Source organism: Oncorhynchus nerka, linkage group LG7, assembly GCF_034236695.1.
Source record: "Oncorhynchus nerka isolate Pitt River linkage group LG7, Oner_Uvic_2.0, whole genome shotgun sequence".
NCBI classification, from domain to species: Eukaryota; Metazoa; Chordata; class Actinopteri; order Salmoniformes; family Salmonidae; genus Oncorhynchus; species Oncorhynchus nerka.
The window spans coordinates 30,554,524-30,573,592 of record NC_088402.1 but is presented as its reverse complement, the minus strand read 5'-3'; the positions used below and the strand labels follow the sequence as shown (position 1 = coordinate 30,573,592).

At 42.9% G+C, this 19,069-nt stretch overlaps 1 protein-coding gene and 1 non-coding gene across 7 annotated transcripts; both read right to left on the bottom strand.

Annotated features, from left to right (window-relative positions):
• Nucleotides 1–5,017: 5,017 nt before the first annotated feature.
• Nucleotides 5,018–12,439, bottom strand: LOC115131454 (glucocorticoid modulatory element-binding protein 1-like). Of its 6 annotated transcripts, none has more exons than XM_029663199.2 (10): nucleotides 11,987–12,439; nucleotides 10,746–10,902; nucleotides 10,488–10,543; nucleotides 10,286–10,404; nucleotides 9,850–9,953; nucleotides 9,428–9,576; nucleotides 9,057–9,197; nucleotides 8,519–8,656; nucleotides 7,970–8,107; nucleotides 5,018–7,666 (listed from the first exon to the last, which is right to left on the bottom strand). In XM_029663199.2, the coding sequence occupies exons 2-10, from the start codon at nucleotides 10,874–10,876 to the stop codon at nucleotides 6,696–6,698; spliced, it is 1,947 nt and encodes a 648-aa protein (XP_029519059.1). In that variant the 5' UTR covers nucleotides 10,877–10,902; nucleotides 11,987–12,439; the 3' UTR covers nucleotides 5,018–6,695. The 6 variants fall into 6 exon arrangements, with proteins under 6 accessions (XP_029519059.1, XP_029519060.1, XP_029519063.1 ...); XM_029663200.2 differs by having other exon boundaries at nucleotides 10,746–10,899; XM_029663203.2 differs by lacking the exon at nucleotides 11,987–12,439 and adding an exon at nucleotides 11,730–11,980.
• On the bottom strand, nucleotides 12,311–12,446 carry LOC115132895 (U11 spliceosomal RNA). The gene has a single exon (XR_003864151.2). It is a non-coding gene; the product is annotated as a U11 spliceosomal RNA (small nuclear RNA).
• Nucleotides 12,447–19,069: the final 6,623 nt, after the last annotated feature.

Sequence of the window (19,069 nt, the reverse complement as noted above, 5' to 3'; positions counted from 1 at the left end):
GCATTAGCATCATCCTCCTGCTGAAACGCTAGACAATGGAGAGTTAACACACACACCCCTCTAACTCACCTGACACAAGTGAGGGTGCCGTTGTTGCCAAACACCTCATGACAGGATCCTCTGTGATTGGTTCACACCTGTCCCACCTGTCTTGCCACTTCAATGGTGTGTGTGTGTGGGGGGGTAGCTGACTAGTGGTGGCTATTCAGCAGCCAGATGGTCTGGGATTAGAAGCTCCTGGCCAGTCTCACAGTTTTGCCATGATGCTCCTATACTGCCCGGCATCTGGGTGATGGGAACAGGGAGAACAGGCCATGGCTCGGATGGCTGGGGTCCCTGGTGATCTTCTTGGCCTTCCTGCGACACTTGATGTCCTGGAGGGCAGGCAGTGTGCACCCAATGGTGCGTTCGGGTGAGTGTACTACCCCTTGTAGCACCTTGCGGTCCGTGGTGGTTGAGTTGCCATAACAGGCTGTGCTGCAGCCCGACAGTATGCTCTCGATGGTGCTCCTATAGAACACTGTGAGGGACCTCGGGGCCCGAGGCCAAATTTCTTCAGCATCCTGAGGTTGAAGAGTCACTGACGTGCCTTCTTCACCATGGTATCCGTGTGGTTTGACCATTTCAGCTCCTCTGAGATGTATACGCCGAGGAAGTTGAAGTTTTCGACCGTCTCCTCTGTGGTCCTCTTTATTGATGAGGATGGGGGCATGCCCAGCCTGGTTCCTCCTGAAGTCCACAATCAGGTCCTTTGTTCTTTTTACATTGAGGGTGAGTTTGTTTACCTGGCAATATGCCGTCAGAGTGCCTACCTCCTCCCTGTAGGCTGTCTCGTCGTGTCATCAGCGATGATGGAGTTGTAACTGTGTAAGGCCACACAGTCATGGGTATACAGGGAGTACAGGAGGGGACTGAGGACTCACACATGTGGGCCCCTGTATTTAAAATCAGTGAAGAAGAGGTAATGTTGCCTACCTGTAAGAAAGTCCAGGACTCAGTTGCACAGGGAGGAGTTCAGTCCCAGGGCCCTGAGCTTTGAGGTGATCTTAGATGGCACTATGGTATTGAAGGCAGAGCTATAATCGACGAACAGCATCCTCACATATGCTCTACGTTTGTCCAGGTGGATCTGTCAGGGTGGTAGGCGAATTGAAGAGGGTTGAGTGTGTCGGGGAGGGAGGAGGTGAAGTGGTCTTTGACTAGACTCTCGAAGCACTTCATGATGACGAAAGCTAGTGCTAAGGGTCAGTAATCATTTAGTTCAGTTACTTTCCCTGTCTTGGGCACGAGGATGATAGTGGGGTCTCGATAAGCTTCAATATGAGGTCTGAAACCTAGTATGAAAATGCATCCTATCTGTGTGGTCTAATATAGTCCAAATATTTGCCTTGGGGTCAATTGAGCCAATCACCATGGCATAAGTTGAGCCAATGGTTGAGCCATTGAAAAGTTTAGCAAATTGAAGTGTTTTGTTACCAGGCATCATGCAATGCATTATCGCTGGGATATGAGGTAACAACAAGGCCTGGCCAGTTTATTAGATTTTAAGCCTATGTCAAAAGATTATTCAATTGATTAAAAGACAAAAAAAGTGATGTGTTGAATTGTGTTTGGGAAGAAAGGTAGTGGTAATATTTCATTCACTATGGAAATGTAGGGTAAATGTTTTCAAAACAGCTATGTTTTCAAAACAGTAATGTTTACATGATTTCTGATTATTTCCAGGGATGCACAACATCCTGAAATATATGTATATATCCTTCTTAGAAAGAATACTATATTCCCCCTGACGGAGTGATGCTGAATGTCAAAAACGGCTCAACTTACCCCACTCTACCCTATAACTCCTATAGCTAGAAGGCACAAACAGGTCTGGCTCCTCTTTAGTGATGTGCCGGTTGACTCATAACCCGCAGTTAGTTTTCTCTGATTAATCTCTTCTCTAACATCTTTCTTATTCTTCATCATTTGTAGATTTTATATTGCGATTTGAAACCAACTTTAAGATGCATTACCGCCACCAACTGGACTGGAGTGTGGACCTCTTTCGTCTTTCAAATCACCCACACGGTTATATGCTCATAAAAAAACAATGAGTAGATGGGAGAGGAGGGACTTAAAAACGCATCACGCGTCAAACATTTTTTGTGCCTGGCGATGCAGATGCCCGTTGATGCGCGCGAGCTGTTTGGTTGATAGGATTGTATGTGTACATTTATTTTGCAACGCTCACGCACGCAAAACGGGAGGTTTGGCCAGCATTCTCTTGCCTACATGACACCAGATCCTCTCCCCTGCCCACCCCTCAGACAGTTCAGAGCAAGGCAGACATCTCATATAATAATCAGCGGGACCCAGGTGCCATGTCAGCAATGCACAGCGAGAAGCCCCACACCCTTCAGGGATACATTCCATGACAGGAGGGATTAAACCACACAGAACAGTGGGGGTGACAGAGACATGGAGATTAACGGGGTGTGTGTGTCTGTGTGCCATGGCAGAGTCCAGACACTCTATTCGTGCTGTCTCTATTAAAACCAGTTAAATGTAACTAAATGTAATCCACGTAAACCTCAAAATAAAAAATGGTTATACACTGCTGAGGTGTAGACAATTTGATGACACAAGCTCAAGTCCACAGTACAAATATGATAAAAGCATGAGATATTTGATATGATGTATTTCCTATTCAACAAAACTGTATGAATAAAGCTTGAAATGACTTATGCTTTTTAAATATAGTATAATCCAATTATAAAATGATTAACTAAGATTTCACACTCCTTATAACTGTAAAATACATATTTGTATGTTTAGTGTTAGAGAAAATGTGCATATGTTCTAACGGTCTCTCTTGATCAAAACGTCAGCCCCCATCACTGTGAAATCCTCACGGAGCTCTAGTTGTCTAACAGAGCTCTATCTTGGCTTCCTGGACTCGTTAGCAACTCACCTTTCATCTCATATTAATATTGTCCCTCTATGACAAACAGAAAGTGTTTTTTGTTTAAAATCCATTCATAATATTAATTATAAATCAATCTCTGAACTTGCTAGTGACAAAACCACTCTCTCCTGCTGCACTATGGATTCCACGCATATGTGTTGTTAGTGACTGTGATGTAGGGTTATCCCAGTAGTTGATGGACAGTCGGAGGAGCGAATGAAGTGGTAGGAGGGACAGCTTCAAGTGGTGTCGGCCAGGAACCGGTGCCAGAACTACGCAGGTCCCCAAAACAGGGGACTTTACATCTAAGAGGTTTAATGCAGGACAAGGCAGAAGCAATCCTTCTTGAATCAAGCGCTGCAACCTGCAATGAAATAGACCTTTACTGCTCTCTGGTGGTAAAATAATGACATGATTTACTTTCTTTGTTTAGGAGCATTTTTTTTCCATTTTTTTTTTCACCTTTATTTAACCAGGTAGGCTTGTTGAGAACAAGTTCTCATTTACAGCTGCGACCTGGCCAAGAGAAAGCAAAGCAGTGCGACAAAAACAACAACACGGAGTTACACATGGGATAAACACATTTACAGTCAATAACACAATATGAAAATCTATATACAGTGTGTGCAAATATAGTAAGATTAGGGAGGTAAGACAGTAAATAGGCCATAGTGGCGAAATAATTCAAACGTAGCATTAACACTGGAGTAATAGATGTGCAGATGATGATGTGCAAGTAGAGATACTGGGGTGCAAAAGAGCAAAAAAAATAATATGGGGATGAGGTAGTTGGGTGGGCTATTTACAGATGGGCTGTGCACAGGTGCAGTTATCGGTAAGCTGCTCTGACAACTGATGCTTATAGTTAGTGAGGGGGATATAAGTCTCCAGCTTCAGTGACTTTGACATAAAGTTAGCCCCTCAAACTCAACTCTGGACCTCGAAGCCAGTGCCACTGCATTTTCTCATTGTTCCCCTTAATCAGGGACTGATTTAGACCAGGGAAAACAGGTGGGTGCAATTCATTGTCAGGTAGAGCATAAAACCAGCAGGCTCCGGCCCTCATAGGCCCTGGTTTACTGTTCTACCAGATAATTAATTGGACCCACCTCAAATCAAATCAAATTGTATTTGTCATATACACATGGTTAGCAGATGTTATTGCAAGTGTAGCGAAATGCTTGTGCTTCTAGTTCCGACAGTGCAGTAATATCTAACAAGTAATCTAACAATTCCACAACAACTACCTAATACACACAAATCTAACTAAGGGATAGAATAAGAATATATTCATATAAATATATGGATGAGTGATGACCGAGCGGAATAGGCAAGACGCAATAGATGGTATGAAATACAGCATATGCATGAGATGAGTAATGCAAGATATGTAAACATTATTCAAGTGACATTATTGAAGTGATTAGTGATCGATTTATTAGTGGTAAATGATTTGAAGTCTGTATGTAGGTATCAGCCTATCTGTGTTAGTGATGGTTTATCAGTCTGAAGGCCTTGAGATAGATGTTTTTCAGTCTCTCGGTCCCAGCTTTGATGCACCTGTACTGACCTCACCTTCTGGATGATAGCAGGGTGAACAGGTAGTGGCTCGGGTGGTTGTTGTCCTTGATGACCTTTTAGGCCATCCTGTGACATCGGGTGCTGTAGGTGTCCTGGAGGGCAGGTAGTTTGCCCCCGTTGATGCGTTGTGCAGAACTCACCACCCTCTGGAGAGCCTTGCGGTTGTGGACAGTGCAGTTGCCGTACCAGGCTGTGACACAGCCCGACAGAATACTCTCAATTGTGCCTCTGTAAAAGTTTGAGAGGTGGTGTGTCCCAGGTATAAATCAGTCCCTGATTAGAGGGGAACAATTAAAAAACACAGTGGAACTGGCTTTGAGGTCCAGTTGAGTTTGAGGAGCCTAGCGGGTTCCAGGATAGAGCTTGCCTGGTGCTGTTGGAAGGGGGCTTTTAGAGGGTGTGGCCGATCCATCCGTCTCTATCTCCTCCTTTGGATCTCCTCCACAGAACATGACTAATGCACTCCCAACCACCAAACCACCAACCAACACCAATTGATTTATTTTAATAATATTAAAACACATTACAAAGTAATTATGGAAATACAGAACAGGTCATTACAGACTACTTAAAATGTACCCTGCAACTTTGTTCACATTCATTGACCAAAATAATTGAATGGATTTATTCATTTTGGTCTCAGCACTGCACTTCTGTGTCTGTTATTATGAGTAAAATAAACTGAGTAAGAACTTTTCTTTGTTCTATGCAGGGCAGCGGTTTGGGTAACACTTTGCTTGAAGGGGGTGTACATGAGGCTGATGTTGAATAAATGTGTTATGAATGTTATGAATGATACTGCAACACTAATATAGCTACTATCACATTTACATTTCAGTCTTTTAGCAGACGCTCTTATCCAGAGCGACTTACAGGAGTAATTATGGTTAAGTGCCTTGCTCAATGGCAAACAGACAGATTTTTCACCTAGTCGGCGCAGGGATTTGAACCTTTCTGTTACTGACCCAACGCTCTTAAGCGCTAGGCTACCTGCCGCCTCAAACGCTGATTTGTCACAAATGCACCCATTCACTCATTTTACCGACCATGTAACTGGGCTTAGGACCCCTAGACAAAGCGAGTGCAACAATATCCGCAGGCTAGTGAATGGTTATGAATGGTTTCATAAAAGGTGTTATGAAAGCGTGTGTATACTTTCTTCCTAAAGTGTTACAGCATTTTGTTCAGCTTGACATACGAGTCCCTGTCATTATTCTTTGACTTACATAACCATCTTGGTCATACTTTAACTTATACAAAACCTTGTTGCTAAAATAACCACATGCTAAAAATCCTAGAGGGGGAAAAAAATGCAAATGTGTTGTTCTCTATGGAGCTTGCATATACAATACATCTACTGCATTTGTCACCATACAGAGAATCAGGGTGAAATAATGCAAATCCTGCAAAGAAAATGCCAAAAAAGCTTCGATCTGACAATGGTGAGCTCAACAAAATAATATCTTTGTTTTGTTTGACAAAAACTGCAGAAAAGACTTCATCCCAAAAGCTGCAAAGAGAAAGTGGTAAGCTTTCTATTTTTGAAAGAAATGTGTAACAGAGCCGACTTTGTTTTAGAACTGTTGCTATCATCCCACAGTAGACCTCTAGCTCCACACACACACACACACACACACAAAGGGTAACACACCTTGAATACAACACCAGACTGTTATTCATACCAATCTCAAGCCAATAACCTGGGACCTTTTCTGAAAATTGTATTTGGGTGTCTTCTTCAAGTTGAAGTCATACAAATGCATAACAAAAACAAACAATATAAGATACGGTGCCTGGCTATGTTGTCATTTTGTTTGAATAAAAACTAAGGAAACAACAATGAAAATAAGGTACACCTCGGCCTAGCTGCTAAGGACCACAGCTACTCTAAAAAGGCTAGGTCTTTGGCAGCTTTCTGTCTACACTCCACACACTTGATTACACCACAAGTCTGCCTGCGTATTCTCTTTTATGTTCTGTCCATGAGTCCATCCCTACTCTGGTCCCAGATCTTTTTGTGCCATCTTGCCAGCTCCTACGATAATTATCACAGCAAGATAGCAAGACAGCACAAACAGATCTGGGAACAGGCTAGTCCATCCCTACTGTCAGACATGGCTCCAGGGGGAGGAGAGGGTATTGTCTTTGTCTGCAGAGCTGAGCTGGATCATTTGTCCTTGTCCTCTTCCTGAGTCTCCTCCTCGATCACCATTATCCTTAGGCCTGAGATCTGCCCATTAGCATCCAGCTGTACCCCCTCTACCTGGCTCTGCTGCCCAGCCTCAAGCACCTCCCCCTGGGCATCTTCCGACTCCCCCTGCATCACCATCTCCTCCCCTCCCTCCCCCTCATGCCCCTCCGAGACCATGGTCACCTCCATCCCAGCATGGACCACTACGGCAGAGTCCTCCTCAACAGCCTCGGCCTCTCCTTCTTGGGCCAGCTGTAACTCCATCACCGCCCCCATGGTCTGGTCATGGTCTCCCGGCGCGGGGTCGATCTCAATCACGGTGGTGTGTGCCTGGCTCTTGTCCTCAACCCCCTCCACCAATCCCTCCTGTACCATCCCCATCTCCACAACCTGGCCCATGGGCTGCTCCACCATCATCTCCCCACCGTCGGTCACCCCTCCCTGGGTGAGTTGGACCAGCTCCACGGGACTCATCATGGTTCCTCCCAGCTGACTGGGATCCTGGAGGGTGGTGCCCACTAGCGTCAGCCCCTGGGAAGGGTGCAGCGTCAGGGTCTCCGTCTTGCCGTCAGCCCCCACCATGGTGGTGATGTATCGGGTGAAGGTCTGAGAGCCGGCGGGCAGAGTGTGAAGGGTTACTGTGTTGTTCTGTTGACCCAGCGTGGCCATTGGGAGGCCTGACAGGGAGAAGGGCTGGCCCATGGAGGAGAATGAAATGGGGGAGAGGATAGTGAACTGCTGGGGCTGCAGGGTGGCTGTCTGGGGCTGGGAGGGGGAGGAGGTGAGGGTGGTGGTGGAGGCTGGCCGCTGCAGACGGGGGCGTTTGGCCTTGGGCTTGGTGGGTTTGCCTCCTGGGGTGTGGCTGATGTTGTTGAGGGGCTGAGGGTGGCAGAGCTGAGCCCTGACGTGCTGCTGTCGTCTCTGTTCCTCCAGCTGCATCTCCAGGTCTGTGGAGATCAGGTCAGAGGTTAGACTCAGATGGTGCTCTACAGTAATCAACTGTGTCAATTAGCAAGTGAATACTTTTTGTTTGAGGCCATATCCAATACAGGTGTATCTTTGCAATTAAATGTAGACTTCAATGCAGAATATACATTTCAGTTGAATGCATTCAGTTGTACAACTGACTTTCCCTTTCAATTACATTTTTTGTTCCTGACCATTCACATTAAATGACTAAAAGTTAAATTCTCCAAAACATCATAGGCTACATACCTTTGCCTGAAGTTACTGAATTGATCATTACTCACTGGTCAGTGTGCTAAGGACCTGCTCCTCTCCAGGGTCAGTCTGTTCTCTCCTTACACTCAGGATGTGTTTGACCGAGTCCAGCAGGCCGAACACCTGGGCCAGGTTACTCAACACTGCCACCTCTACCAGACAGGAATCTGAGGTCCATCAGTGGGTAATCAATCACATGGTCAATAATAACACATCCATCAGTCAATCAATTAATCAAAGACATTAAATGTGTTTCAACAAGACATATGTGTACCTTATTTGTTGGTTGCCCCCATAATCTAGTATTTTCCTTATGTTACTCCTGAGAAGTAAACATTACTTCTCATTTTATTTCATCCCCTGACTTGATCAACGGAAACCAACATTGCACCTGTGTGGCACCATGCATATACCCTTAGAATTGACCTGTACCCTATCCCCTCTGTCCTAGGACTAGGTACCAGTACCCACACCTGTGCCTTGCATGGCAGCCTGCTTGCTGTGTAGCTGTACTCTTCTAAGCATCCATGACCTGTACCCTGTACCCGATCTCCTGTGTCCTATGTGCCAGTACCTACCAGCGTCCTGCATGGCAGCCTGCTCGCTGCGTAACTGCACTCCTCTCAGCATCTCCAGCAGCTCTGTCCTGATGTTGTCCACCACCTCCCCCATCAGGCCTACATCAGCTATGCCTCTCCAGAAGTTCAACGTCTCCTCTGGGGGAACACAAAGGACACAGCAGAGTTCAAATTCAAAGTAGGATATATGCAATTTGAGTCACAGTTATGTGAGAGAGGTGAGGAAGAATTCATCCAGTTGCATGCCAAGCAGACCTAGTCAAATATGTGTCACATACTTGAGATGTGGTTGGTTTAGCTTGACCGACATGTAGGGTCAGTGGAGTTTGCACTTTGGGGATTATTCTATTGGATTTATTTTTACCGTGCGAGCTAAACCAATCGCACTCAACAGCAAGTACTTGACATAGCTTCATACCTGGGTTAAATGCACTAAGATTAATACAAGACCAATGCCCGGACAACTATTTGACTTCAGAGTTGAGAGTATAAATACATAAACAGTCACAAGTGGGAACTGTTTAGGTGAAGAACTCACCTGATATCTCACTGGTTTCCTTCTTCTCTGTTGTCTCCACTGCTACGGCCCCAGAACTCCAATCCACTGTTCCGGTCAGAACCTCTGACCTCTCCTCTGTTGTCATGGCAACCTGGCCACCATTACCAATCACCACCTGGGCTACATGTCCAAAAAGGGGAGAGACATGGTTAGCTCCACTACTTACAATGTTCAATACACAACATGAAATCACAAATTCAAAAGGAGGTAAATGGGAGAAAATAGGATTAAAAGGTTATTTACCAAAAATAACTGCCAGACCAAAAAATAACTGACAAACTTTTAAATTGTTTTGCCACAGACAACCTGAGCTCTTAACAGACCCCGGGGAGGGGTGTGTCTGGTCTCACCTTGTGAGGAGGTGGGTGTGGTGAGGCCGCTGCCGTCAGGGGGGAAGCGCGTGTTGTTGATCAGCAGGTCAAACTTGGTGCTGCGACACGTGTTGGTGCACAGAGTGTTGTGTTCATAGAAGTCTAGCTGCCCAGAGTCCATCATCTTCCTGAAGAAGAGATGATTAGATAAAAGGTTAAGAGTGAGGAAAGAGAGCGGGAAGGGACACACCATGTGCATCAATCACCTTGGGTTGATTTCCCCCTCAGACCTGGGCTCCTAACTTGCAACCCTCCAGTTTCTGGCCCACCTCTCTAAGTTCTTGACTACCTACCTCTGATGCCTAAGAGATAGGCTAAATGCCTATCTAATGATCTCTCCACAAGTGCGTAGGGGCTAAAGGCTAGGGGTTGATGTGGGACCGGTCGACTTTACTTCTCACCTGAGCATGACCCCACCCATCCGGATAGCTCTCTTCCAGTCTTTCAGTGTAGCCTTCCCAGACATGTGGACAAACTGCTTGGGACTGATCAGCTGGTCTTCATACTGTATGGTGCAGACATTATAGGTAGAGTTTAGAAAGGAACCATCTGTTCACTGGGATGACAAAACAGATACCTATACCACCTTATCATAAAGGAGACAGCAAAGAAACAACTGGCCAATGAGAAACCTTCAACTGATGTCTAAGGCATTGTTGAGGCAAACGGTATGATGTGACATTCTCACAATCTCTTCTGTTGACAATGTACAAACAGGACTAAAACTCTTAAAAAGTATACCAAAGCTGGCAGTCTGAGCTGTTCCTTCTCTGCACACTAGCATTTGAAAAGCTTTATGATTTCTGTAGAGAATACAGTGACCATGACAATACTAACCTTGACACATTTTACGTTTATTCCAGGACAGACAAACTTCTTGACCAGTAGCACAGCTTTACACTCTCCACATGTGATGGGATAGCCCAACTCTACGTCCTCCCCGTCAACTGTTGTTTCTTCTCAAGGAACACACACAAGTGCACATGTTTTATGATATGCTTTGTTTGTGTGGGACTGTGTGTGTGTGTCTGTTACTTACCTGGGTGTGACTCCACAGCCACAACAGCTGTGTCTGCCTCTCCCGACTCATCCATACTGCAAGGGAAAGTGAATACAAAACAAATGAAAACTTTGACTAAAAAACAAAGCAGGGTCTGCTTGCCACAAGACAGTGTTAGCTCACTAACCTAAAGCCTAGCCATCATGTGAGCGTGGTTCACCGAACCAACTCTGTTACACTAGTCTTGTCCCCCCGCACCCCCCCATCAGGCTCAAGTAAACATCAGTGTGTACCTACCTTGCTGTGATTGGTTGTAGCTGGAGGATGACCTGTGTCTTGCTTTCATTGTCATCACCATCATCTTCCTCAGCAGCCCTCATCACCATCAAGTCCCCCATGGAGACTGTCGTCACCTCGGTTTGTGCCATCCTGACTCCTCTCCCAGTGTAACCTACTGAAAGCCCCAGATAGGGATGAAGAGCACAATGGTGACAAATAGGGAAGATTAGAAGAATGTGTGTGTGAAAGACTACTCACATACGGGAGGACAGATAGGACAAGGTAAAATATGGATAAGATGCTCTCAGGGCAGACCATGCCCATAAACAGATTCAGTTCAGTTGCCTCTGTTTCAGCCAATGGCTGTATGGTTTAATTCAAACCTCCAAAGTGTTATTCGGTTATTCTGTCATAGTTAGAAATTGGGGCACTGCATGGGGCTCATTGAAAGCCACGGTTACTAGCTATATATCTTTCCTACTTGGTACCTACACATTTAAAAGGCGAGGAGAAAAACCTGACTGAAAACTTGCTTTGTATAACGTTTAACTAGTAGCTAGCTATCGTTACACCTGGTCTCCTGGCTGTAACTAGTGCACTACATTGCCCATATCCACAGAAACGTTGCGTTAGCTAGCTAACGTACTAGTTAAAAGTAATGTACAGCAAGTTTGTACTCAGTTTTTCTCCTCGCAACGTTTCTGTGGGTATGGGCAGTGCAGTGCACTAGTTAGTCAGGAGATCAAGTGGAACATAGCTAACTAGCTGCTAAAGCGCCATTTGCCCGAATAGCCTTCCCCGCTGATCTGTATAGCTGAACGGCCTACGCCCATGCATTGTACTAGTCCGGCTATCTTGCTAGCAAGGTGGCGGCTTGTAGCTAGCAAGATGGCTAAGCTAACTAAAGTAATGGACTTTGGGCAGAGGTTTGGCGCTCACGCAACCTGTGGCCGGGCTGTTACTAGCCACCTTGAGATTTACAGCGTGGCGGCGGTTACGTACCGCTTGTTTCAGACGATAGCGTGCGTCCGTTCTACTTTTCTTTTCCCCTTCAAAATTACGTCCCTGTGCGGCAGCACGTACACCAAACAACAACGCGGCGACGGCGTTGCCCCGCCATTCGGAGCGAGCACGGGGTGTTACCCCTTTAAAATGACCAAATCTACGTAGAGATAGACATTACCTCGCATATAAATCAGTTAGCCTTTATGAACCGAATACACCTAACAGTACAAAGCCATCGTTTAGATTTCCCTTACCGTTTTTATGAAGTCGAACACATCCCTACAAGCTGCTGGGCATGCGCACTTCGAGCAGTCACACTTCCTCATATAGCAGTGCAGCTCGACAGTCACGCATGCTGCATCCTCAAAAATAGGTCAAAATAAAAACAAGCCTGTTGACAAGTCGCTGTTAAATGTTTTATGACGGCAATCATCACAGCATTAGGATAATTGGATTATGACCTGCTTTTGTTAATGCATGTTTTGTGGACCAGTTGCACGCACAAGTCTGAACTGGCGCCGCACTAGAATGAATAAATGCTTGTTTTGTTAAATACAGTTTATTTTTTTACAAAATTTTGGAGCGCAAAGATTCACGATCATTCGCAGCTCCGGTCAGTAAAAATTATGCTTCCGAAATCTCTTGATATCGATTCCGCAAGAAGAGTGGTGAATCCCCACCCTCCCTGTGCTAAACATAGCAGAAGCCCTTTTTAACGTTGAAATGATAGTTTTTACAATGTGTTCTTTGGACACAGGGACTTCAGTCAGGGTAGGGAAAAACATTAAATGTATTTTATTCTGTTAGTGATTTCCCGTTGTATAAAACACTTAAATCATATTTTAGTTGACAAAACAACGAATAATATTGATGAATCAAATAGAATTAGATGCATTTATCCGTGATTTTCCATAAAGCGAAGCATCATGGGATAGATACGTTGAACATTTTAGATTCTGATTGGTCCCCACGATAGCGCCTTGTAAATGTATTCCAAATCGACCGCTTCCCGGATTGTGTCTCAGTCCTCCAGAAGTGTGTGCACTTTAACTACTCCCTGCAAATCAAACAATATTGGATTGTGTACTAGCGTTTCGAGATACCATTAATTTCATTTCAAATTAATGAAGGGAACAAGTGCACACTTCAGGAGAAGTTTGAGATTATTGGGACGTAACGCTAGGGTAGTCGCGAAAATGTAACCAGCATTTGTCAAATTAACATCAAAAGTTGTTGTTTTTCGTGCATTTTAGCTAACCCTTTTCATAAACGTAACCTAATTATCCTAACCTGCTGCGTAAATTCTGCTAACAATCGGACCTCTCTGAAATAATGAATGGCCCTCCCTTCAGTCAAATATATGTTTACCCGACCTCCCCTAAAACCTGGAGAGAAAAAAAGTGTCCCTCCACTATACCAAAAACAATAATTCAAACCAAGTGGATAGCACATAACATTCCTACTGTTTATCCTCACTCATAGTACAGACCAGAGCCCTAGACATTCGGTTCTAAGAAACTGTTCTTCGTTTTGTAGTTACATGACAAAGTAGCCAGAAGGTTGTGGATTCGCATATCACCACGGGCAAGGGTAGGGGTGATAAAATCCCCATTATAGTAAAAGCACTGCATACATTCATTATCTTATTTGTGTCCGATAAAAAAAATGCTTTTTATACACGCAATTCATGCACTTCTACGTCATTTTACATGACTGGAGAAAATCAGAATAGTTTTTATACGACAACAGAGCCTGACAACGAACGAGCGCATGCTGTGAACGAGCGCATGCTGTAGCCCCGGAGACGTTTTAATTTCTATACAGGCTACTGTTAAAAATAGGACTGTACTTTGTTTGGAACAGTGCTAAAGTTGTCTATCAACTTTACACATTGAGTGCAACAGAAGGAGTTTACAACTGATGTCTCAGATCATCAAAGAATTCGAGAAAAATACAATTGTTTTTTTAACACAGCAGCCGCATATCATCAGGTAGGCCTACAGTGCATACGGAAAGCATTCAGACCCCTTGACTTTTTCCACATTTTGTTACGTTCCAGCCTTATTTTAAAATAGATTAAATCGTTTTTTCCCCTCATCAATCTATACACAATACTCCACAATGACAAAGCAAAAACATTTTTTGTTGTTGCTAATTTGTTAAAAATTAATTATATAATTATTCAGAAACATTACTCAGTACTTTGTGTATATGCACTTACAAAAATATTTTTGGGGAAATGATCATTTTCAAATGTATTCTATTTTATTCAATGATATTGTTGTTACAGAATATACGTGTTTACTGTGATTAGGGCATGGGAATATAAGAGCATATGCTAGGCTAAATTAACAAACTAGGCATGCATAGTTTACCGCATGATCCTCAAACCAAAGACTGGCCAAACTCGTGTTTCTGAAAGTGAATTCCAATGCACTGTAGAATGACTGTGTAGCTTAATAAGGCATATTTTCCTTTTATTCAGCCTAAATGTGACATTTATAGGCATCTTGTTGAAGTGCTATTGTTGATGTGTTTTTGAAATGCTGATTGCTCCTGCCAGCCTGTAGCTTGTCACAAATAAGTCACAATTTGTTTCTTAAATGGCAGGCTATAGCCTTGAAATAATAATAATATAGCCTAAATAATTCATTTTCGTTCCTTCTTAGGCTACCTGGTTTGCTCCTGACTGACTTAGTATATAGTTTAATAGCCTGTTGAAATGTTGAACCTCAAATGAAAGTGACAGAATCACACATTACTTCCTTCGCAAAGTACATTTTATAAGGGCACAAGACGAGACCCAAAGCAGGCACAGGAGGCAGATGGTAGAGCTCCAATATTTATTATAACAAAGGGAGTAGGAAAAGGCAGGTCTGGGACAGGCGAGAGTTCATAAACCACGTGAGAGTCCAAACAGTAACGGACGATAGGCAGTCTCGAGATCCGAGTACAAAACAGTACAAGGGAACAGGCAGAGTGGTCAGACAGGCAGGTTCGGAGTCAGGACAGACAAGGGTCAAAACCAGGGGGACTAGAAACAAACAGAGACTGGGGAAAAATAGGCGCAAAGAAAACCACTGGTTGACTTGGCAAACAAGACGAACAGAAAGACAGGAAACACAGGGATATATACACCGGGGATAATAAGCGACCCCTGGAGGGGGTGGGGACAATCACAAGGACAGGTGAACCAGATCAGGGTGTGACACATTTTTGTCTCCTCGGCTATAGTTGGTTGTACCGCAGCCTATGAATGTCAAAAAGGGAACAAATAAATCCCAAATGCATCAGAGTCTTTCCCGGCATTTTACAGCTTGTTTCTAGCACAAATCCTTGCCGACTAAAGCGTCATTATAGATTGCTTTATATATTCATGTCCATTTTTGAGAGCCACATTACTCTCACACCCTCACATACCGCCTTAATTCGAGCCCTTTTTTTTAACTTAACACACCAAGCCCTTCACTGACGCTGAGATATTAAGGAGTGCATGGTGATGGAAGGAATTGGCTGACAAAGTCTATGGATAGTAGACTATCATTTAATCTGTCAAACAGGTAGGCCTACCTCTTATTTCTTGAATAGGAAGAAATAGGCTCCAACACAAAGCCCTCTTGTTGTTAGTAGCCTAAAGTCAAATTAAAAGAAAGACAGTTTATCCGAATTAGACCTTCTCCAATTCGTCAAATTTCAGCAGCCAGGTGCTGTCCATTTTCACAGCTGCCACTTCAAAGTATATACATTAAGTTATATTGCTTATTGTGAGGTCAATAAATAGCTTCGTTATGGGCAAATAAATATATATTTTACTCAAATCAATTATAGCAGTAGCAAGCTTACCTCTGGTCCTCTTTCTCATCTTTGCTCTCTCTCTCTCTCAAACTGAACAGGACATCAGTAGGCCTAGTCCGCTTACACAGATATGACATTTTCTGATATATAAAAACATATTTTCAGAAGAAGCTTTTGACTCGCCTACTGAAGTGCCACCGTACACAGCACATCCATTGGTTAGGCAGCACAAAACGGTTTACCTCAGCAAGAGCAGAGCAGGCCAGGCCTCATGATTGGGATAGCCTATGCATTCTTTTTTATGTCACTGACCTACACACAATACCCCATAATGTCAAAGTGGAATTGTGTTTTTTGGAATTTTTATAAATGAAATAAAAAGGACATTTGAAATGTCTTGAGTCAATAAGTATTCAACCCCTTTGTTATGGCAAGCCTAAATAATAATGATAATAATAATGAGTAAAAATGTGCTTAACAATTCACATAATAAGTCGCATGGTATCGCTCTATGTGCAATAATTGTGCTTAACATGATTTTTGAATGACTACCTCATCTCTGTACCTCATCTCTGTACACATACAATTATCTGTGAGATCCCTCAGTCGAGCAGTGAATTTCAAACACAGATTCAACCACAATGACCAGGGAGGTTTTCAAATGTCTCGCAAAGAAGGGCACTGATTGGTAGATGTGAAAAAAAAAACATTTTAAAAAACCCAGACAATATCCCTTTGAGCATGGTGACGTTTTTAATTCAACTTTGGATGGTGTCTCAACACACCCAGTCACTGCAAATATACAGACGTCCTTCCTAACTCAGTTGCCAGAGAGGAAAGAGACCACTCAGGGATTTCACCATGAGGCCAATGGTGACTTTAAAACAGTTACAGAGTTTAATGACTGTGATAGGAGAAAACTGAGGATGGATCGACAACATTGTAGTTACTCCACAATACTAACTTCATTGATAGAGTGAAAGAAGGAAGCCTGTTCAGAATAAAAAATATTCCGAAACATGCATCCTGTTTGCAACAAGGCACTTAAGCAATACTGCTGTCACGCCTACTCCCACTCCCCCGCTCTAGCGCTTGACGTCGCCGGTATACTGACCACTGGTCCTGGCAACCATCAATACGCACACCTGCACCTCATCATTGCCTTGATTAATCTCCCTTTATTTAGCCCTCAGTAGCCTTAGTCATCAGGAGTATTGGTTTTGGTCACATTCAGTACAGGTCTCCTGTTTTGTTTATCTGCCTTTCTTATCATTAAACTCACCTTCTGCACCTGCTTTCTATAGTTTACAACTGCAAAAAAATTGGCCAAGCAATTCACTTTTTGTCCTGAATACAAAGTGTTATGTTTGGGGAAAATCCAATACAACACATTACTGTGTACCACTCTCCATATTTTCAAGCATAGTGGTGGCTGCATCATGTTATGGGTATGCTTGTAATCGTTAAGGACTAGGAAGTTTTTCAGGATAAAAATAAACATAATGGAGCTAAGCACAGGCAAAATTCTAGAGGAAAACTTGCTTCATCAGCTTTCCACCAGACACTGGGAGATTAATTCACGTTTCAGCAGGACAATAACCTAAAACACATGGCCAAATCTACACTGGAGTTGCTGAGTGGACAATTTACAGTTTTGACTTAAATCTACTTGAAAATCTATGGCATAACTGAAAATGGTTGTCTAGCAATGATCAAAAACCAATTTGACAGAGCTTGAATCAATTTTTAAAGAATAATGGGCAGGTGTGGAAAGCTCTTAGAGACCCACCCACAAATACTCACAGCTGCCAAAGGTGCTTCTACAAAGTATTGACCCAGGGGTGTTAATACTTGTTTAAATGAGATATTTCTGTATTTTCTATCCAATATATTTGCTAAAATTTCTAAAAGCATGTTTCCAGTTTGTTATTATGGGGTATTGTGTATAGATGGGTGAGATATTTTTTTTGAATCCATTTTGAAATCAGGCTGTAACACAACAAAATGTGGAATAATTCGAGGGGTATGAATACTTTCTAAAGGCACGGCAGGCTATGGATAATTTGATTGAGACTATACTAGGAGCACTTCATATTGCACGCCCAGCAGAGAATCAGGGATGAGGGGCAGCATCAAGCACACATCGAGATATGATAAGCAACTCATTCTCAAACAGTGAGCAATAGGACATTTAATCGATTACAAAAAAATCGAAACCTTCCCCTGACTGAAATTGTAAAAGCATGACCCTTGCACATTTTCCTCCTGGTAACAATTGTGTACTCTCTGACCCCTCCCTTACAAAATGTACCTTCACTGTCACTTTCATTAAAGATCTGATCATATAAATACATCAGGTCTTTCTTTCATTTAACGTAATATTTATTTTACTTTTCACCACATATAAAATAAGCACAATCATTCAAATGAATTTGCTCATTTAGCGTGTGTGTATCTGCATTTCTTCCCTCCAGATGAGTCTTTAAGGACCACATGTGTTTCTACCATAAGTCTATATATGGTTTCTACAGGTGAGCTTGGACAGGAGCGGGGGGGTACAAGTGAAAGCAATATCAGTGAACAGCTTCATTTTCACAAGTGATATTAATCTGTTATTGATTAGTTATTGATCATTTATGCCAACTAACAGTTGTGATTTTCAACAGAGGCTTATGAAGATGAAAGCACACCAATATTATTACCATACACAGTTGTATGTTTTTCAGTTGGAGTGTAGTCATTTATTTGCACTGTGATACAGATAAGTGGGTCAGGTATGCAGTTCTGTTGTTACCCAAAGAGGGCGTCACAACCCTAGCATGGAGATGGTCAATCAATATGGCACCATGGACATAATATTGTTTTTTGATTGAATACCCTTTAACAGTAGAGTGAGTACCTTGCACAGAACATTTAGAATAGAAAATAAATAACATTTATTTTGTCAAGCTGTGATCTGTGATTGGACTCAGTCAGAGGCAAAATAGAAGTATCAACTGTGCTGCTGTGCTGCTGTGTCTAGTTGTAAAGACTCCCCAAAAAGAGAATTTGCAAGTAAAATGCATTAGTGATATGTCATATGTTGTTGTACTTTCAAGGACCTGTTGGATACTACAGATTTAATTAGATTGTTTTGTCAATTGGTATTCAGATTACACTATTATGATATAACTATAATCACAATGAAAATGGCCACCATTTATAATCAACTGAACACTTTCCAAAGCATCAATTATTTTCCATTTTCTGCTTTAAAATCTAAACATTTATAGTTCTACTGGCAACGTGTCAAGATCCAAGCTCAATCTCTTCTTTCATGTCAATTTAGCCTGAATAGGCTGTTGAATATAGCTGGTGCTCCATCTCAGTGACAGGGGTCTTTCTCTAGATACACCTTGTTTATAGACCATCGTCGGGCATCATCAGCACCACAGCTTCCTAATTCCTGTTTTCTTCCTATCTGATGTAACAATACAGTCAATAAGAATCCTTATCAAAGTCAGTGCTCAGGAATAGGTTGCATTCAATGACAAGCAGCTATA